The sequence below is a fragment of the Plecotus auritus genome (genome assembly GCF_963455305.1).
Source record: "Plecotus auritus genome assembly, chromosome: 8".
Lineage (NCBI taxonomy): Eukaryota > Metazoa > Chordata > Mammalia > Chiroptera > Vespertilionidae > Plecotus > Plecotus auritus.
Genome location: NC_137782.1, coordinates 168168515 through 168190872, shown reverse-complemented (window position 1 = coordinate 168190872; position 22358 = coordinate 168168515). Strand labels below are relative to the sequence as shown.

Sequence of the window (22358 nt, the reverse complement as noted above, 5' to 3'; positions counted from 1 at the left end):
CATTACATTTAAAAACTGAGGAATAAAAAATATTTCAAGGTAAACTTAAAAACTTTTCTTACAATGAGAAAATAAAGCATTAATATACTTCTAAGACTAAACAAAATAGGGTATAATGTTAAGGTAACCTACTTCAAAACTTAGTGCTCTAACTACTACCAGTATATCGCACTATTATACATATAGAAATCCAAACTTCTAAAAAGATAGAATGACACTTACTAATTACAATTAGCCTTACCCTTTAAGAAGATTGTCCAATTCCGATTTTCTGTTATCTTTTGGCGTATGTTTGGTGAAGATTTCTATAGCAAGATCTTCATATTGCTGTTTCTGCTCGGAACTGAGGCTCTCTAAAGATTCGAGTTTAATAAAAGCTTTTGAACAAGTCCCAAAGGCTTCACTGGCACAAGCACAGAGTGCTAGCAGAGAGTAGATCTCCACAGCAGGGATAATGTCTTCATAGTCTCTCAGGTGAAGAGCTGGGGAAGAAAGAACATTGTGGATTTTGCAAAGCATTTCTCATCGCGCATGGGAAAGAACCCATGCTGCTGTCTTAGTTTACCCTACATGAACTTTAGCAAAGTTAAAGAAAACAATGGTGGGAGGTCAGGGCACTAGCAGGAAGAAGTACGCTACGTGATCTCCAGGGTCAGTAACACCAGCGAACAGCTCCGGTCCTGGAAATACAGATTGATGATCTATGAGGGTGTGATGTGCTGGTGATGATACGAGCAGCAGCCTGGTGACTTCACAGTGGCCCAACCAAGATGCTACAGGAAGGCGGGGGGATGGTGACAGTGCCTACAGTACTGTCATGGCCCATCTGAAAGCACTATATGGTTCAGTCATTCACGTGTCCTCGTCTATAAGATAATTCTCATACCTATGCTCTTTTGGAATTAATATATCATACTGCACGTAAATAATCTTTTATAAATTACAGTACAATAAATATGATAGCATGTTACACAACTACCAAAAATAGTCACATAGCTCTCTTTAGCAGCATGGAAAGATAACTGTAATATACTGTTGAAGATAGAAAGCAAGGCTCTGAACAACATATATTGTATTGATTTTTTTTTTTCAGTAAAACTGTATACAAACAGCAACTTTATGGGTATGGAAAAATGTCGAAGAGGGCCTTAGCTGGTTTGGCTCAGTGGATAGAGCCTCAGCCTGCAGACTGAAGGGTCCTGGGTTCAATTCCAGTCAAGGGCACATGCCCGGGTTGCGGGCTCAATCCCCAGTAGGGGGCATGCAGGACGCAGCTGATCAATGATTCTCTCTCATCATTGATGTTTCTATCTCTCTCTCCTTCTCCCTTCCTCTCTGAAATCAATAAAAATATATATATTTAGCCCTGACTGGTTTGGCTCAGTGGATAGAGCGTCAGCCTGCGGACTGAAAGGTCCCAGGTTCGATTCCGGTCAAGGGCATGTACCTTGGTTGCAGGCACATCCCCAGTAGGAGGTGTGCAGGAGGCAGCTGATCGATGTTTCTCTCTCATCGATGTTTCTAGCTCTCTATCCCTCTCCCTTCCTCTCTGTAAAAAATCAATAAAAAATATATTTAAAAAAAAAAAAAAATATATATATATATATATATATATATATATATATATATATTTAGAAAAATGTCGAAAAGGAAGTTCACCCAAATGTTGGAAATGATTATTTGTGAGTTATAAAATTTTACTTTTTTCTTTAATATTTTTTTGTTTTAGTTGAAATTGTTATACAAGTATCATTTTTATTTTAAAAAGTTAAATGCTATAGAAATCTATCTACTAATATAAAAATATTTTACAACATATTACTGTTTTTAAAAAGTACACAAAAGTATGATCTGCTATACTCCCAATATTGTAAAAAAAAAAACAAATTTATTTACTTCAATATATTTATTTTATGTAATATATTTTATTATGTAGATCATAGATTATAAATATATAAATATTCATATAATATATATACACACACAAAAGGACATGGCTATTAAGTGTTTTCTTTGAATGAATGGAATAGTTAAGGCTACAAATGTTCTTTCTGCTTATCTCAAACTTCTTGTTTTTCTGTGAATCGTACATATTGCTTTTATGTATTAAAAAATAAAAAGAACGTCAAAAGGGGAATGCACAAACACATTATAGATAGCAAATCTCAAACATATGAAAATAGATCCACAGGAAAAAAGGTGATATTGAAATTACTATAAGGGCAGATTAAAGGAGCTCGCCCTTCCTATTCAACTTATAATTTTAGACAGACTCCGTACGTGAGGGAGCAGGCCCACCTGTCTTCAATGCACTGTCTACGTAGCCCTCATAGAGCTGCCTCTGCGCCAGGATGAAGAAGTGGTAGGCCTCGGCGCCCCGCCAAGCATTGTCTGTGAGCCGACTCGTTGTGGACAGGACCTCTTCCTCCAGCAAACCCGCCAGAGCCGAAGTGGCCTGCAAGTGAAGCACGTTTCCCATCAGCACAACCACCACCAGGGTCCTGCCAACGAAGGTAACTTCTGAAGGTGCTACATTACAATCTCTAAATTAGCAGATTTTATCCTCACAAAACTGGCATTACAGACTTAATTTCTTCATTATAAGTCATGTTTCATCAAACTGATATGATCAAATTTTCTTCAGCTTTACCGAGGTATAATTTATATAAATATAAGATAGTTAAAGAATACATTGTGGTGATTTACTATACACATACACTGTGAAAGGATTGATCAAACTTTAAAACAGAATTGATCAAACTTTAAAAAGAGATTCATTTGCATATTAAAATAATATACATAACCTAGAAAATTTTTAGGACTCACAGATTAGAAAGGATTTACTAAGTAAGGAATTAAAGCAGACTGTAGATTAGTCTTATAGTAAAAACAGTTTTCAATATTTCCAAGTAAAAATTTCTAAAATTTGAGTACTAATTCCATATCAGTCATTCCTTTCCTCATATCATTTAAGGAAATAAATGCAAATAAGCAAATTAAACGGCCTGTCCAAAAAGAGAGGTTTGATTGTTCTTTCCTTAAACACTTCGGATGACTTACATAAGGTCTACTTACCTCCGAACTCTTTCCTTTCACTTTTCCTCGCTGAGCGTTTTTCATTTGCTCGTGGTACTGCTCTATCAATAAGGCTGACAGTACATACAGCTTCTTGACACACAGAGGTTTAGTTCTTTTCTTCGCCTCTTCATCTGCAATCTTTAAGCATTTAAAGAATTGGGGGAAGATATTGCTCTATCGATGTCTGTACGGATATAATCATCTCTAAATTTAATTCTCTTAAAAAAGGAGGAAAGTCAGTAGGATGGAATATAAATATCCCTCATTTTAAATATTTTTAAACCCACTTTCTTTTCCTTTGTACTGATTATTAGTTCCTTCTTAGTATTTAACCCTTGACGTTAGAACTTACAAGATTCTTAGAAAATAACAGATGTCAAGTCAGAATGAAGAAAGCATTCATGGAATGGGTAGTATTTTCCATAACCAAGAGGTTTTTTTTCTTTTTTTAATATATGTTTATTGATTTCATAGAGGAACGAGAGGGAGAGAGAGAGATTGAAGCATAAATGATGAGAGAAAATTACTGATCAGCTTCCTCCTGCACGCCCCCTACTGGGGATCAAGCCTGAAACCTGGGTATGTGCCCTTGACTGGAATGTGAAACCCAGGACCCTTCAATCCACAGGCCAATCTTCTATCCACTGAGCCAAACCAGCTAGGGCATGAAGAAATTTTTTTAATAATGTTCTAAGTTCACAGAGATAAAATGGCTTTAACATGGTATATCCTTCAGAAATTTTTATTTAAACAATTCTGAGGGAAAATTTTCATTTTTTCATTAAAGCAAATGGGAAAAGAATAGAATGTAAAATGTGCATACACTCATACTATACTAGTCACCTTTCTGCCAAATGCATATTATGAAAAGTGTAATGTCTTTAAAACGTGTGCATTTTAAGGAACTCAAATTCTATTGTCAACAGGACTTAATTCCCAGTTAAGGGAAATTGTACTTTGTGGTCCCTACAAATTCTATAATTCTTTAACGTCAGTATTAAATAAACACATAATTGCTTAGGTATCAATAAGATGCTAATATTAATAAGTAGCCTGTTAGTAAAGGTAATAATAATAAGATAACACATTGCTATAGTAATAATAAAACCAGAGGTATTTTGCTACAACAAATATTTGTTTCCAAACAAAATGAAAAACATGTTCTTTGATATCTAAGAAAACGCTGGTAACTAGAACAACCCAAATACTAACAATATTACATACCTTAAACATCAGTTTAGCAGCATCATAAAAGTAATTGGCTTTCCGATAGAGTTTTATGGCATCAAGAGTTTTATTCTTTTCCAATAAGTGAGCTGCATACCTCGCTAACAGGGATCCAATTTCTTTCATATTATGATTTTTAGCCAATTCAACAGCTTTGTTCCACTAGGAGAAAAAACATACCATTCAGTTACCTAAGCACTTATAGTCACATATCATAGAATTCACACAATAAATCTTTAGGTTTATAATAATAATGCTATATTAAAATTAAAACGGTATATGTTTTTTAAAATCACTTAAAATAAAAGCAATTATAAGTTTTACAAGTAAAACATGCATCAAAACGATGACATGATCTAAGACTTTTTTGCTTAAGAACTACATCTGAAAAGGAAAGCTTCAAAGTGGATAATCACATTTACCTTAAAATTCTAACTCTGCTCAAACTATGAGAGAGAAAAAGATGTTTATAGTAAAACAAAATATGCAATTTCAGTTAAGAAAATATCCTATCAGATACAACATTTGAAAGATATTTTTTATAAAGCAAATGGAGCTTTATAAAATACTTTGGGAAAATACTTAAAAGAATTCAGGGATAGTGAACAATGTCAACAACAATTCTGCACTTCAATTTTAGTTCAATCCCAGCTCTTTAAAATATCAAGTATACATTTTCTTTTCAAGGCAAAAGAATATATATTTGCCAAAAGAAATATTAAGAAAGTAACTCAATCCTTTCCTCTTGCAATAATCATTACCTGGTCCTTCTTTGGAAACAAAACCCAATCCTAATAAAAGGCAGAAAATTATGAAATTGCTTCCAGATAAAAACTTGCCAGACTAAAGCACAGGATTACTTCCTGTTCCCATACTGAGCTAGCTTTGACTGCGCCGCCCCTAACGGTGGCACTTCAAGAGGTGAGGGAAGGCCAACCTTTTCTCAGTCCTCAACTAAGTAAGAGACGTCCTGTCTCCTTTCACTAATTGCATCCCAAGCTCCCCAGCCCCTACGTCGGCCACAGTTTCTGAAGGACGACCACGGTGACTTCACTTCCCGTTCCTTACTTGGTTGAGATGTACACAGGTATCTACTGCTGCCTTTGGTTGATTACATTTCAAAAATGCAGTCACTGCTTGTTCACACATTCCAACTCTCACAAACATTTGTGCTATTTCCTGTAAGGACAAAACCATACTATCAGATTTCACAGCCCCAGAACATCACTTCTTTAACTTACAGGACTCCCTGGGAACATGTGCGTATTAAATGGACTGGTGGTTACCGTAATTTTGCGTTTAAACGGACAGGGGGACAGAGGCCACCAACCAGCACGGATGCTGAGCATCACCCTCTATAAAGCCATGTTCCCCTGGCTCCCTCCGGGATCTGATTTTTAACCAGGACCTGAAGACACTGACTCTTTTCTTTCTCAGGGTGGAAGCCAGTGTACAGAAACACCAACCTGTAAAACAAACCCCACACTAGTGGTAATAAAAGCCTTTAAGGCAAATGGTATCATCAAAGGTAACTGTTAATTTGAGGCTTACGGGAACTCTCATTCACCGAGCTCCCCAATATCTCTATAAAGAATCCCCCAACAAGCTGGCCATTCATCAGGTCAGGACACTGGACCCTAAACAGCTCCCTCGGAGGTGGTGGCAGGAGAGAAAACCACACAAAAAAACATCACACCTACTGGGCTGGACTTGCCATTTCCAGAATATTTTCTTTTCTTTCTGAATCTAATTGGCCAGAGTTGATCTTTCCCCACCCCTCCTTTTAAAATATTTTGAGAAATATCATAAAAGTATATTTTGTACCAACTATCTTTTAAAAAGTCATGCTTCTATTTTCTGATTATAAACTAATACATTCTTATGGTTAAAAAATTTAAAAACACAAAAATGTGGTTACTCATAATCTTATACCCATAGGAGACTGTTCTCAACAGTCTGGTGGAATTTCCTAACATCTTTGTCCTCTGAATAAATGTGTGTACGTGAGGTGGTGCGTGTATTGTAATCATACCATACAGGGTGGGTCTACAGTTGTGAGCATGTGAACACAGAGTTTATTCTTGTATCATTATTTAGTAACTACGAGTACCCCACGTCCCGCGTGGGGTTCAGGGTTCGGGCTCTGGTGGAGGCCGCACACAAATGAAAGAAAATATTAACTTGGGAATTGGGGGCCAGGCGGAGCCCAAGAGAGGACTCCGCTTTGCTCTGGCCTTGCGATCCCTTTTATTCAGGTCTGGGATCCACCCATAGCCCTTAGGCAGGCCATTCCAGTTACAGCTCCATGATAGCCCATCAGCAAGGATTTACATGAGACTAAAAGGTGGAAGCTGCTTCAGCTCCCTTTGTCCCAACTAGACAGTGGGTGCATGGCTCTGACCCTTGCCAGAGCCTCAAGGTTGACCAGCCTTCCGGTTCCTTGTCCACACCTCTCTGCTAGTGAAGGCAATGGGCAGCTTCCAACAAGTAACTAGAGGCCCGATGCACGAAATCCGTGCAAGAGTAGGCCTTCCTTCCCCCGGCCGCCAGCACCGGCTTCCTGCTGGCACCCAGGACCTGGGCTTCCCTCCGGCCCCGGCAGGCACCGGGGACCTGGGCTTCCCTCGCAGCCTCGGCTTCATTCGGTCTAATTAGCATATTATGCTTTTATTATTATAGATTAGTAATTACTAAATATTATTAATTTGTATTATTTTCCATACAAACAACTGTAAACCTACTTTGCCAAACCCTGTATAAGGCTTTGTATCCTGCCTTTCCCACTTAAATATTATGTATATTTTACCATACTATTAAAAACTGCTTCAGAACTTGATTTGAAATGTGTAGTACTATTTTAAGTTCTTAATTCTTTTAGTTATTTAAGTGTTACTATAGACATAATACTTAGTATTGACTTAATAACATTACATTCTGGATACTCTACAGCAAGACTTTTTTCTGCATCATTAGACATACTAACAGACAACACCCACATGGGCTACGCTGTTGCTGTCATTATATCCCAAGTTACAGGTAATTTCAACTTCTTTCTCACTCCAGAAAACACACAGGACTGAGGATGAAGGTGTGTGAAATGCCACTACCACAGGGATGACTGCTCTAATTCACAACAGAGAAAACGGACTTCTAGAATTCTATCCTCACCTATTAGTTAAGAGACAAAATTTTTGTGGCAGAGCTTACAGCTGATCCGTGTGCAGAGCTGCAGTTGAGAGCCGCTAGCTCTATGGTGTTACACCGCTCAGCGGTTTACATTTTGGATAAAGCAAGTCAAATACAAACTCATTACCATCACCCAACAAGTAAAGATACTTAAAAAGGACCAAGTTCCAGAGAACTTGTAGTTTCTCTTTTTTAACACTAAATATTTTATTGTTAATATAAACTAATAAAAGTCAAGTCTCTTTTTTAACTTTTGTTACAGCAAATTTCAAACATACACACACTAACTAAGCACCAGACACAGATATGTGGTCAGAGATTCAAAAGCAAATCTCTGGCCACGTATCATTTCATCTGTAAATATGCCATGACTCAGCTAACTTTTATAAGCAATTTTATAAAACTGGTAAGACTACGCAGAACTGTGATCATGTTAAAGTAGCAGGAATGTTATTAGGTTTCCCTCCATTTTTAAGTATTCTGTAATACTGATGTAATGTTTTAGCAATTAAAAGCATTGTTCCACATCTAAGAAACTAAGATTATAGATTAATTTAAAATTTTCCTTCCTACAGAGGATATATCCTGACTATAACATAAAAATCTTATAAAGTAAACTAACAACTTCAAAAACTTCAATTTACAATACCTACTGGAAGCAACTTGTGGTTTTCCGGAAGTGAATTGGCAAGATTCTCCAATCCCTCACAATCTTCTAACATGTAATAACATTCAGCTAAGCGTTCCTGGTTTTGGCCTTGTACATAATATTGTACAGCATTCAACCTATGGGAGAAAAAAGGAAAACTTTTAAAGCTAATGTGAATCTCCTAATAAATAGCACTTTCACCAAAAAATGTTCCTTCATTAGAATTACTAGGATTATTCTAGTCAACATCTTCAGTTACAAAATGTCTTTAAAGCATAGAAATTGGGGGGCGGAGGTGGAATCTCAAACTGTGAAGCATGCTTTAGTTACAACATTCTTTGAATAGTCTTAATACCATTTTAATCTGATACACAGTTGTGCTTCCAAACACTGACATCAATTGAAAAGCGTACGGCTCAAAACGAAAACTTAAGAATAAAAGCCAATGATTTCTGAAAGTAAGCTACAATAACAAAATAAGCCAACATAAAACACTGTTTTTACTTTTTCGGAAATGAATCATAGAATGGCTCAGACTTGCACACTGTGGTCTCAAACAGGAAGAGCTGCCAGGAGTTAAGCTCAAGGTTTTTGAGTTTGGAAACTCCAGTTACGCAGAGCCTATCTAACAACTGGAAGCCTCTCATGCTCCCAGCGTGAACCTAGCGCTACTTGAAGTTTGGGATCCAGGAGGGTGCTCCTCATTTCCTGAGCATCGTTTCCTAGGTAAGTACGCAGGCAGCTACATTCCACGGGCTGTGATTGGGTGAGTGGGTCCAGGCAGGCTCCTCACCACTTCTGTCGGTCCGCAAAGTAGTCTCCGATGGCATTGTGGGCTTGCTCAAGGAGACTGTCGTCTGCATCACCAGACCCAGTTTTCAGGAGCTGGAGTACTCTAAACCAATCTCCCAATTTCAGCCGGAGGCCAATAGCAAGATCTCTGCAAACAAAGGCATTCATTCATTCACTAATTCATTCATTTGACAAATATTTATCAAGCGCCTACTATGTGCAAGGTCCAATTCTAGGGTATTGAGAATACACAGCAATGAACAGGCAGACGTGGTAATTCTCCCAACATTTTAGAAACTTAACCTGACCAGGTAGGAGGCAATGGGGAGAACCTGGAATATGGAAAAGGAAACAATTTCCCTCCTTCTATTTTCCTGGACTTCCAATTTCTTCAGCAAAATAATGACTTAAATAATAATCACTTCTGCCCTAACTGGTTTGGCTCAGTGGATAGAGCGTCAGCCTGCGGACTGAAGGGTCCCAGGTTCGATTCCGGTCAAGGGCATGTAACTTGGTTGCGGGCACATCCCCAGTGGGAGGTGTGCAGGAGGCAGCTGATCGATGTTTCTCTCTCATCGATGTTTCTGACTATCTATCCCTCTTCCTTCCTCTCTGTAAAAAATCAATAAAATATATTTTAAAAATAATAATAATAATAATAATAATAATCACTTCTTTTCATCAATTTCTTAGACATGAGCAGGTTTATTGAAAAACCAAACATATAAAAACATGGTTCGCTTTATCTTTCTTCTCAGGGCTTAAGTTATATTAGGGGCCTCTCACAAGTACAAATAATATTCATAAAAATGAGACAATGTTTAGAGCTGAAATGAAGCTCATACATTATTTTATATGAATCTAAAATAAAATATAAAGAGTAAAACTCAATCCCTAAATACGTTTGATTTTGATTTCATGCTCCTTGACAACAGTAAATTAAATAACTAAACCCAAATAATGAACTGTGTCATAAATGAGAAAAGCCCCCAGTCTCCGTGCTCACATGATTATTTTTCCTACGCAGTGAAAAAATCTACCAGGGCCAGCTATTCATATGTGTGAAAACTAAGAAAACTGCCCCAAATTACAAGCCATAAATTAATGGGGGGCATGTGGAATATTTAGGTTGTACTCCAACCTGAAATGATTTTCTAAAAGAAATGGTTTGGTACCGTTAGTCTGTTTTACATTCCTCATTCATAAAAAAGTGACGCCCTCCGGCAGTGCCCCGGATGCCGGCCCCCTGAGCACTGACCTTCTGTCCATGTCAAGATACATCTTCTCAGCCTCTTCGAACCTGCCGAAGTAGGCAGCCACTTCTGCCTGCTTCATGGCCTCGCTCTGCAGGTGGGCCAGGCGCTTCACAAACTTGATGCCTTGGTAATCTTTGCAGTGCACGAACGCTTGCTCTGCGGTGCACAAATCCAGCTTCTGGAGAGCCGCTTCAGCCAGCAGGCGCCTTCAGAGAAAAGGGTCCGAAAAGTCCCTGGCAAATTCCTGATAAACGAGTCTTGAACCAGAACTCAATGATTGTAACTATGGTTTCCAGTGAAACACGGTGGGAAGCAATTATTCTCACACATTTTTATACCCACTTCATTTAATATTAGGCCTATTTTGAGGTCTTCCACATCTAAAATGAATTTATCTTAAAAAGAAGAACGAGAGCGGGAAGGCCATCCCGATGGAGGCTGGCAGGAGAGGGAGCCAGAGCTGAGGGTTTCAAAGCACCCACCAGTCCTAGCCAGTTTGGCTTGGTGGATAGAACCTCTGCCTGCAGGCTGAAGGGTCCCGGATTAGATTCTAGTCAAGGGCACATGCCTGGGTTGCGGACTCGATCCCCTAATATTAGGGGGCGTGCAGGAGGCAGCCAACCAATGATTCTCTCTCATCATTGATGTTTCTCTCTCTCTCTTCCTTTCCCTTCCTCGCTAAAATCAATTTAAAAAAATTTTAATTAAAAAGAAAACACCTACCAGCCACTTGGGGAGGGGTTCTACTTCTACATACCAAAGTCGGGGGTGTGGATTGTCCTCTATGAACTGAGACGCATCTTCAATTCCCACCTTCTCAATCAACGCTCGACTATCTCGCAGGGACCGAATCTCAAAGTTAATTATGTAATCCTTGTTGGGATGTTCTGGATTCTAAACAGTAAAGATGGAAAGAAATAAATGCAAACAGTTGCCTTTGGAGTATATGTTTCTTGTTTACAGTTTAACAAAAAACTGCATCATCGTGTAGGCAAAACTTGGAAGCAAAAGAAGTCCCCCGTGTGGGTCTTTTGAGTTACCCAGAAACATGCCTCCTGGGCTATCAGGCTGCCTGTGGGAAGAGGGGACAGTGGTAGAAGGAGTCCCTTTCTAGAAGGGACACTCAGGCAGCCTGGTTTCCCTCAGCTCAAACAGTCTACGGTCTATTCCCGAGGCACCGCTGACTTCTTGTCCAAAGTGCTGGGCCTCCAGGAGAGCAGCCAACGTGGGGGCACGGCCTCTGCCCCTCCCTCCTTCCCCTCCCTCTCAGCCCCCACGTGCTGGTGAGCAGCAGGCAAACAAAAGGAAAAGAGCTGGTACTCATCGCCGCCTCTGTTTTGTAACTTAGCTGTCTAACAACAACAACAAAACGAAGGCCTGTCTCGCAGGGAAGAGCTAATGGCCAAAGAAAGGAAACAAGTGGTTAGAATGAACTCAGCAACATCCCAGGTATTCCAAGCAAGGAAAAGCAAAGCGTATGAGAAAATGAGAGCCCCCGGGTGTAAGCAGCAATGGCTCCCCGAGACCAGTTCTCTGAAAAGGTGAACTGAGCCGCGTGGACCCCTGCTCACCCTGCCACGAAACCACTGTATCTAGAAACTGGGAAGCCCTTGGGGATCTCCAGGCACAAAGGAGGAAGTAGTATGAAAAGAGCATGAGGTTGGGATCCCAACAGACCTGGCTCAGATCCTAATTCCACTGCTTTCTGGCTGACAGCTCTTCGTAGGGCCTGCCTACCGTCCTACAGCTGTGAGGCCGGAGGGCAAGGGTGAAGGGTGAGGGGTGAAGCTTAACTGCTGTCAGTGCCAAACATCAAAGGTGAAGTGTGAGGTGTTACTGCGACCTAGGATTATACACTCTCCAGTGGGAGCACCTGGCTCTTCTCCACGTGGAGAGCACTTCCGCAACAAGCGAAGAAGAAGACCTGTCCCTGTTTAGATTTCTGAAAGAACAGACCTGGCTCCATCTGAGTTATTGTCCTATTTCAATTGAATCCACAACATCAGAGAATACATATTTTCCCTTTCCTCTCTTATGAATAAAGAGATAAGGCCTCGCCCTGACCGGTTTAGCTCAGTGAATAGAGCGTCGGCTTGCGGACTCAAGGGTCCCAGGTTCGATTCCGGTCAAGGGCATGTACCTTGGTTGCGGGCACATCCCCAGTAGGGGCTGTGCAGGAGGCAGCTGATCGATGTTTCTCTCTCATCGATGTTTCTAGCTCTCTATCCCTCTCCCTTCCTCTCTGTAAAATATCAATAAAATATATTTTTAAAAAAAGAGATAAGGCCTTTTGCTTGTCGTGTTTCCCAAAAGATTTAAATATGAGACTAGACAACTACCCTCTAACTCCCAAAGAGCCTCACGCAGTCTCCTTCCTGCTCTCTCACCATTTTCAGACCAGCTGGGGGCTGCCCTTGCTCCCCTGAAGCCTCACTATGGAAGCAGTAACCCTTTTACACCTTCCGGGTGCCTGTGGGCTCATCACCCCTGCCATCCAAGTGGAACTCTGGGTGGGGCCCATCCTGCTAGTGCAGGGTGGTCATGATATAGGGAAGAAAAAAACTGGTCCTAATAAAATGCCTATAACGTACATATCAAACCAAAACGTGAAAATATGCTACAAACTGCAACTAACTTCTGGAAATTTAAAATCTACTATTCTGATTCCAAAAAATACACCAAGTACATATAAAAAGTAAGCGCTTTGGATAAAATGAAGCTAAATCTAATTCTCAAATGATGGTTAATGAAGACCAAAGTAGGGGTTTGAAGAGATATTTGGAACCAGAAATAGGTTATTTTTTAAAAACCTGGAAAAAATGGCCCTGACCGGTTTAGCTCAGTGGATAGAGCGTTGGCTTATGGACTGAAGGGTCCCAGGTTCGATTCCGGTCAAGGGCATGTACCTGGGTTGCGGGCACATCCCCAGTAGGGGCTGTGCAGGAGGCAGCTGATTGATGTCTCTCTCTCATCGATGTTTCTAACTCTCTATCCCTCTCTCTTCCTCTCTGTAAAAAATCAATAAAATATATTTTTTTTAAAAAACTGGAAAAAATGAAAAGATGGTGAATTTTCAAAGAAAAAGTTACTCAAGTATCCTAGAACCAGAAAGGGATTAAGTATATTGTCAAAAGTTTCTTCAGGACCTCTTCGTTATTCATATAAAAATGACAACAACTAGCTACCATTTTTGAGCTCTTGGTCCTAGCACTGTGCTAAGTGCTTTGTACACATTATAAATCATAATCCGATCAGATAGGTATTACCATTATCCATATTTGATAGAGGTAAAGACAGGAAAGTGACGCTCTGAAGAAGAGGGAACTGTCTGAAGGTGCACAGTGACAGAGCAGGTGGGACCCGGGTAGACTGACTCCTCAATGCGTACCCCTAACCGGGACCCCACACTGCTTGCTGCAAAATTAATCCCAGTCAAGCCAGCAGCAGAAATATAATTGTTTTTTAAGAATTACCTTGGCCTGGCCACTATGGCTCAGTTAGTTGGAGTGTCATCCCTACCAAAAGGTTGCGGGTTCGATTCCCGGTCAGGGCACATGCCTGGGTTTCAGGTTCGATCCCCAGTTGGGGCACATTCCTATGTGAGGCAACCAACTGATATTCCTCTTGCACATCAATGTTTCTCTCTCTCACCCTTCTCCTCCCCAGTGAGGATTAAAAAAAAAAAAAGAATTACCTTTAATATCTCGTCCAATAAAACAGATTTAATTTCCAAATCCTCAAAGTTGCAAATATATCCAGAAGTCTGAATGGGTTCCTTTAAAGACAAAAACAAATGTTATGCTTAATTATATAAAATTTTCCTTCTTCAACATAAAGATGAGGAATGAATAGCGGAGTGAGTTAACCACACGGGGCCCACAGCCAGCAGGTCCTCGTGAATGAGAACAGTGCAGCATGGTTTATGAAGAAACCCAGGCAGTGGTAAGGTTATAAAAATTCACCTAGCTGTAAATCTCATAGAAATCTAAGTGCTAGCCAAGCCAGACAACAAGCTCAGATGTAAAAAGAAGAAGGCTGCTCTGTTAAAGCCACTTAAGAAACACTTTCCACAGGCACAGACTCTCAGAGGACGTAGACAGTATGGAAAGGACGGGTATCATTCCCCTGTAAGGCCGAATACTCTAAAACTCCACGGAGATGCTTCTGTTTATTTCAGAAATTCACGCAGACAACACCAATAAACCTCTTGAGGAAACCAAGGAGAAATGCCCAGATCTTGGTATTTGTACCGTTATGATTCATGTACCGTTAATGCTCATTTCTTGTCTTTACCTCAGGATCCAAGTTTCTGAAGACATACATTCTTGTTTTCTCCATCATTGCAAACAAGTCAGGATTATCTTTGGCCCACTTCATATCCCAGACATCCTTTCGCTCCAGTTTCAACAGCTCGCCAATGACCTGCTGCCCCGTGCTGTCTGTTACCCGTGCATCCAAGTCAAAGAAGGTTAGGACGCCTGAGTTGTCGATGATGGCAAGACGGCTACAGTAATGAAATCGGAGAAGGGGGAGAATGGTAATAACATCACTATCGGCGTGCATGAGTGTAATGATGACCCAGCAATCCAGGTAGAAATGGCTTTAACTAAAAAACTGACTTTAAACACAGCTTTACAAATTTGATAGAAGACATGGACTACTCTCCACTTTGCTTCCTTGTGAGGAAAAGATATCCAAGGAGATTAAAGCAACTGGCATATAAATAACTTAAACATTACACTAGCATTTCTATGTTTTGCCCAATTAGAGAAAGACATCTAAACCAAATACAGTACCAAAAATATAAATAATTAAATACAAATACAGTATAGTAAAACCACACTGAACTATAAGGCAAGTTTAAACACACACATATCTTTGCATTTATTACATAAATCTAGCAATCCACACTGATGACGTCTAAGTCACACATCTGCTTGAGGGGGGCCTTCAGACTTACCTAGAGTTGCAGTTCAGCGATAACTGGTTGGCTCGGCAATTAAGGGAATATTTTTGAATCAAACCAACATTAGGAAGGCTGTATCTCTGAATGGCGCCAGATTCACGACCCTATGGAAATTACTTTTGATTAAGCAAATTTCCACAATATTTTAAAGACCAATATTAAATTACAACTACAGGTCTCTCTATATGTTCATAATTTGTTTCAAAATCAAAGTGATGGTATCATAGCAAATCCCCTTGTGATAGTGAATCATGTTACTGAGTACATATTTCTCTCCTAAGTTAATCAAAAGCTTTTAAAAGTGGCAGAAGGTGATCCAATTGTTTTCATGTAGCATTTGAAAAAGAAGTCAAAGATCTAGTTCTTCAATAACATACACATTCTTACATCACAAGGAAGAAATACCTAGTGTTATTTATAGATGTCTAGGGTAACATTCAGGGTACATTAAAGGCTAAAATATATTGCCGAAACCGGTTTGGCTCAGTGGAAAGAGCGTCGGCCTGCGGACTGAAGGGTCCCGGGTTCGATTCCGGTCAAGGGCATGTACCTTGGTTGCGGGCACATCTCCAGTGGGAGGTGTGCAGGAGGCAGCTGATCGATGTTTCTCTCTCATCGATGTTTCTAGCTTTCTATCCCTCTCCCTTCCTCTCTGTAAAATATCAATAAAATATATTTAAAAAAAAAAAGGCTAAAATATAAAGCATTGCCCTGACTGGTTTGGCTCAGTGGATAGAGCGTCGGCCTGCGGACTGAAGGGTCCCGGGTTCGATTCCAGTCAAGGGCATGTACCTTGGTTGCGGGCACATCCCCAGTAGGAGGTGTGCAGGAGGCAGGTGATCGATGTTTCTCTCTCATCGATGTTTCTAACTCTCTATCCCTCTCCCTTCCTCTCTGTAAAATATCAATAAAACATATTTTTTAAAAATAAAAATAAAAATAAAATAAAATATAAAGCATTTACTGCATTAAATTTCATAGATAAGATCACTGTGTGAAACAGTTGCTGCTGAAAGTCTGTCTGATATGTGTTGGGAAGATTGTCAGAAAGCAGTGATACAGTCAGTGTTAAATGTGCTTAAGAATGAAATAGAGTGTAAGTTCCTGTGCAACTCTGTGCAGGCCTTAAGGAGCGAACCACTGCTTTCAAAGCCTCTGTGCCCCAAGCCGAGCCCAGGCAATGGGGCACAGTGGGGGCTCCTGGCCGCCAGTCTCCCCTCGTCCCTTTCCCTGCCACAGAGCAGCGCTGCTGTTGCACAGTGACTCCCGAGAGGGGCCAATCAGGAAGGCCGGGAGTGCCAGCGGGTGGGGATGGGGGGATGTTTTCTAATGTATAAAAGAGACATGTGGGCGTTAAAATATTTAAGATATCGACAAAATAAGATTTTGTTTTTGAAAAAGGTGGTCCTGTGGCTTAAAAAGTTTGAAAAAGTAAAAGTTCTAAAAATCTGTTTACATGGCAACAGTGGGAAGAGGTGTTCAATGCAGAGGACGTCGCCATCGGAACTTTTGGCTGATAATAAAACTACTTCAATGCGTTTCTGATAGGTGGGTTCTCATTTAGGAGCGAGGTCAATTTTTGTAATTGTTCTGAGTTGCAAGTTATTATTTTCTGAAAATGTCAGAAACACACGCAAATATTTACTTAAAAGCCACCCTCATATAGCAAAAGAGAAAAGCAGAGACTCCACAGACCTAAGACGAACTGCTGAAAACATACACCGAGTTCATTAGGTGAGGAAAAATGAACACCACGTTCTTAAGATTGTTTCCCCCTTAAATTAACTAATGGCTAAAGCACGTGACTAGAACTGGAAACAGACGCCCTTCAGGCTTGGTTTCCAGAATTCAAATTCAGTGACTCTATCAGCATTACTACGTCAAAGTCAACACTTATCTCTAAAATTAATATTTTCGAATATCAGAACTCAAGAAAAGACACTATACACTGATGTTATTTGAAAAATTCAGCAAAAAATTTGCCATGTACTTCTTTATTTTAATGGCTAGCAAACACACCACCGCTTCACCCTAAATCTTACAGAAGTAGCTGAGCCAAAGCACTTTCTCCAACGTGAACTAGCAGGCAACATAGAGGAGGAAACCTCTAAACCTACAACTACCATCCAATCCGCCCCACCTCTGCCAGCCCTTTAGAGGGCTCCTTCAGCCCAGTGTCAAACTCTCCCCAGCTGACCCTCATTCTACTGCTTTTACTAACAGCTTTTTGCAAAAGATGAACAATTTGTGAGGCAATCTTTAAGACTTTCTTATTTCTTATGTTGGATTCAGTTAAACATAAAGTGCCCCATAAGTTGATATTCAAATCCAAAACATGTTGCTTTGTTCTATTTTTACAATTTAAACAACTATTACTCATAATTTTTTTTCACAACTTACCACAATCAACGTCTTATCAGATGCAGTTAAGGCACAAATTGGATCCCTTGTGCCCTAAAATAAATGCATTTGTTGTTATTTAACAAATATTTATTAGATGACTAATCTGGTATAAGGTAGTATGCAGTTCAACAATACATTACTAACTTAACAAACTTTTACTAACCTACTATGTGCCAGACACTAAACTGACACTAAACTAAGCACTAGAGATACTCGGATGAAATCTTTACCCTCAGGGATTAGTCAAAAGTCTACTGGGGCCTGGCTGGTGTGGCTCAGTGACTGAGCGTCAACCAGGTTGCAGGCTCGATCCCCAGTCGGGGGCGTGCAGGAGGCAGTGGATCCATGATTCTCTCTCATCATTGATGTTTCTCTCTCTCTCGCCCTCTCCCTTCGTCTCTGAAATCAATAGAAATGTATTTTTAAAAAAGAAGTTCACCCAGTAGTTATGAGATCAGAGGAAGGAGCATGGAGGCAAAAACCTGAGCTTAGCCATAAAAGATGAACAGATGGTAGAAGGATCACCATGCCAAAATGAGGGAGGGCGATGGCCTGGCACTGTCACAACCTGGATGGCACTCAAGAGGTTACGCTTAGTGAAAGGAAGCCCATTCATTCATAAAACATTCTCAGGGTGTCAAACTCTAGAGATGGAAACAAATTAGTGGTTGCCAGGGAACAGGGATGGCGTAGAGAGGAGGTGTGGAAATGAAAAAGTAGCTAGCACAAGGCACACATACAAACAATAAGGAATCAGATCATAATTTAACAGTAATATTACCAGTGTCAATTTCCTGATTTTGATATTATACTACATTTATAAAAAATGTCCCATTTGCCGAAACCGGTTTGGCTCAGTGGATAGAGCGTCGGCCTGCGGACTGGGAGGTCCCGGGTTCGATTCCGGTCAAGGGCACGTACCTTGGTTGTGGGCACATCCCCGGTAGGAGGTGTGCAGGAGGCAGCTGATCGATGTTTCTCTCTCATCAATGTTTCTGACTCTCTATCCCCCTCCCTTCCTCTCTGTAAAATATCAATAAAATATATTAAAAAAAAAAAAATGTCCCATTTGAAGGAAGCTGGGTAAAGAAGTTCTATGTGCTATTTTTGCAACTTACTGTGAGCCTACAATTATTTTAAAATAAAATGTTTTTAAAAATCAAAAGAAGAAAAAGTAGCAGATCTATACAAAGGTTTTCAGGATAGAAAAATTTTTAAAGAATTATTAGGATAATATGCTATCACTGGAAACAAATTATTTTACTGATCTCAAAATAAAATTACAGTATTTCCAAATCTACACATATTAATGTTTGATGGCAGCAATAAAATCACCTACTTGAATGGCTTTATTATAATCAAGCACTCCATCCACTGATCCAGAAGGACTATCATCAATATGATAGATTCTGGGGGGAAAATCAGAATTTCAAAGATAATATAAAGGTTATACTATTTCATAATCTGAATCTGGCATATAAATATACAGTCTTTTTTATATTTATATAAAGGACTGGATGACACCAATGAATATTGTTATTTAACATAAACGCCATTATTTTAAAGAATTCTTGACAATGCTCAATCTTATAAAGGTAGAAATTATCTACCTACCAGGTGAGAGACAAAAGCCACGTGACAGGTGCACCCAACCTAAGCCCTCGTCCATGTCTGTGTCTAAGGCCCTGCCTCTCCTGTGGTGAAGAGCACTAGAATCACCCCCTCCTGTCCGGAAGGATCTGCACCACTCACACACCAGCCTTAGCTGAATCACCATATTTCAGTAGAGCATCGTAACCCTACCTATGTGAGAGGAGATGGGTGAGAATAGCCATTTCCTTATAAAAACACAGATTTCCAGTCTTCACCTCTAAGGGCTTTCTTTTATTACACCACTCTTACCTCTCTTTTATTTTGATAAATTTAAACAGATACATTTGAAAGATATTCAGATTAACTGGAAAATATTATTTGTGTTCATCAAAACAGTTCTCAGGCATGACAATTTATAACTAACGCTGTGTGATTTAAACGTGATCTAGTTGAGGACAGCATTAGAGAGCTTGCCCCCCTGGCATATGTTGTCAGTTCAGTGCAAAGAAACTTGTAAAAATTCTCTACAGGTTTTGAAAAAATAAAAAATAAATATTATAAACATGATACAGTTGAGCTTCTAAAAAATATGCACCAAGAGACATACCTTTCTCTCCCTTCTTTCCGAGACCGTGTCATCTGATTAATTTCCAACGCTGTGAGCTTCTTTGACACACGATATTGCCAGATATAAAATGCTTCTTTTGAAGCTGCTATCACATGGGTTTTGGTCATTGCAACAAATAAGGGAACTATTAAAAAACATTGGGACAATTAGGTTACAGTCGCACAGAACCTCAGATTGTGCCGCAAAGGACTTCAGCGATCCCCAAGTTCAACCCTCCTTATACAGACAGCATACCCCACACCGTCTGGGAAATCAGCTGAGAGTCAAAAGCTTGTAAACCCACACAGAAAATGTTCATTCAAAATAGGTCAATGAAGAAAAAGTAGCAGATCTATAAAAAGGTTTTCAGATCTAACTATAGGACTCTCAGAAAGAAATGTAGGAGTAAATCTTTGTGACTTGGGTTAGGCAAAGGTTTCTTAACTATGACACCGAAAAAGCACAAGCAACAAAAGCTAAAGTAGGTAAACTGGACTCCACCAAAATTAAAAACATGTGTGTTTCAAAGGACACCATCCACAAACTGAAAAGACAGCCCACAAAACGTAAAATATATTTACAAATCAAATGCTTGATAAGGAATTATATCTAGAAAATGTAAAGAACTCTTATACTTCAGAGACAAATAGCCCAACTGAAAAATGGGCAAAGGATCTGAACAGAAATTTCTCCAACGAAGATACGCAAATGGCCACTAAGCAAATGAAAAGATGCTCAAGAGCATTAGCCATCAGGCAAATGCCACAAGGTGCCACTTCACACCCACCGCACCTGCTAGAATCAAGCAGTCACACAAGACCTGAGTATTGACAGGATGTGAAGAAATGGTTGGACTGTACAGTGGTGCACAGCTGAGCAGTTCCTCAAAATGTTAAACCCAGAGTAACCATATGCTCCAGCAATTCCACTCTTGGGTATACCCAAGAGAAAGGAAAACTTGTGTCCACACAAAAAGTCATACACAAATGTTCGTGACAGCATTATTCATCATAGCCAAAAAGTAAAAACAGCCCACGTGTCCATTAACTAATGAATGAAAAATAAAATCCCAGTCCTTCCTCCCTTCCCCACTACCATTACTGCTTGGTTTAGGCATTTACTACACCTTCTCTCTGATCTTGTATGTCTTATATTTCCTCATTAGTTTAGAAAAGGAAATCTGGCCAGAGTGGCTCAGTTGATTGAGTGTCACCCTGTGTATTGAAAGGTTGCCAGTTCAAGTCCCAGTCAGGGCACATACCTGGGTTGCAGGTTTGATTCCCCGTTGGGAAGCTAACAAAAGGCAAACGATGGATGTTTCACTTTCCCATCGATGTTTCCCTCTCTCTCTTTCTCTCTCATATCCTCAGGTGAGGATTAAAAAAAGAAAATTCCCCAAAGTTCCTTCCTAATTTAGGAATATATTCTCCAAAACATATAATTCTTTTTATATGTTCTGCTTCTTAGAGCACATTTAGTGACACTCCTTCTGTGTACCCTTGTCTCTAATGCTGTCCTCAACTAGATGAAACTGATAGTCTCATCAAATCCATCCTACAGATAAAGAAATGTAGAATTAAAAAGGAAAATACTTGTCCAAAGTCACAAACAAAATAAACAAAATAAAATTAAACATAAACTCACACAAAATATATAAAAACAAAAAAGCCCTTCATAAAAGACCATTTTAATACCTAATTTCTAAAATAACTATTTAAATGGTACAAAAATTAGTATTCTATTCATAATTATTATGAAAAGTCACCATTTATATGGCCAGAATAAACAAATGGTGTTAATTGCAGCTGCCATTTATGGCATTCAGGCCACAGGCCAAATAAAAGACATTAAGGCAGTAAAAGACTTAGGAACTGAAGAAACTAGACTCATGGTATGATGTTAAATGAATATATTAACAACTTGGGAATTCAAATTCAAGAATTTTGATATGCAAATAACTCAGTATAGTGAATTGTATTTTTAAAAAATTTTTCCTTATAACTGTCTAAGATTTTTCTATTAAAATGTGTTCTATTTCCAAACCCTAGAGGGAGACAGAAGCCTTCCCTGTGGGGAACAACTGGTTGAAAGGCCGTCCTGGCAGAGCTGGTGGGAGCTGAATGCAGTGACTCAGCAAGCCAGGCCCGCTCTGCTCAGCTTTCGCTGACCCCAACGTCGTGGCTAAATCATAAGACCTTTGCGAATTCTTAGTAAATTCTCTCACAGAGACTGATGCTGTAATTATTGTCACATTACAGCCCTTAATATGATGCAATGTTCTACAAACTATAACTGCTTTCCAATAAAACATCATTTTTATAAGCACATTAAATAAAGCATTTTTCTAAACAATGTTTACCTACAATTATAAAATACTAGAGGCCCGATGCACGAAATTCGTGCAAGAGTAGGCCTTCCTTCCCCTGGCTGCCGGCACCGGCTTCCCTCTGGCACCCGGGACCCGGGCTTCCCTCACAGCCCCAGCTTCATCCGGAAGGACGTCTGGTCTAATTAGCATATTACGCTTTTATTATTATAGATACTCACGTCCCTTTATTTCGATTCATCCTAAGTAATCACAAGAGTTTGTCATTAGCCTGA

General features: G+C 39.7%; 1 protein-coding gene across 2 annotated transcripts in view; it reads right to left on the bottom strand.

Moving 5' to 3' along the window:
* Positions 1-22358, bottom strand: part of WDR35 (WD repeat domain 35) — a 44791-nt gene that overhangs the window by 2854 nt on the left and 19579 nt on the right. For both annotated transcript variants that reach the window (XM_080685831.1, XM_080685832.1), the window contains 15 exons: positions 19758-19902; positions 18897-18966; positions 17555-17608; positions 15149-15258; positions 14482-14692; positions 13883-13963; positions 10946-11082; positions 10191-10394; positions 8934-9080; positions 8145-8277; positions 5374-5484; positions 4303-4467; positions 3076-3216; positions 2299-2455; positions 242-482 (listed from right to left, as the gene is read on the bottom strand). In XM_080685831.1, the coding sequence (XP_080541957.1) occupies positions 242-482; positions 2299-2455; positions 3076-3216; positions 4303-4467; positions 5374-5484; positions 8145-8277; positions 8934-9080; positions 10191-10394; positions 10946-11082; positions 13883-13963; positions 14482-14692; positions 15149-15258; positions 17555-17608; positions 18897-18966; positions 19758-19902 (2107 nt within the window). The remainder of the gene's footprint in view (positions 1-241; positions 483-2298; positions 2456-3075; positions 3217-4302; positions 4468-5373; positions 5485-8144; positions 8278-8933; positions 9081-10190; positions 10395-10945; positions 11083-13882; positions 13964-14481; positions 14693-15148; positions 15259-17554; positions 17609-18896; positions 18967-19757; positions 19903-22358) is intronic.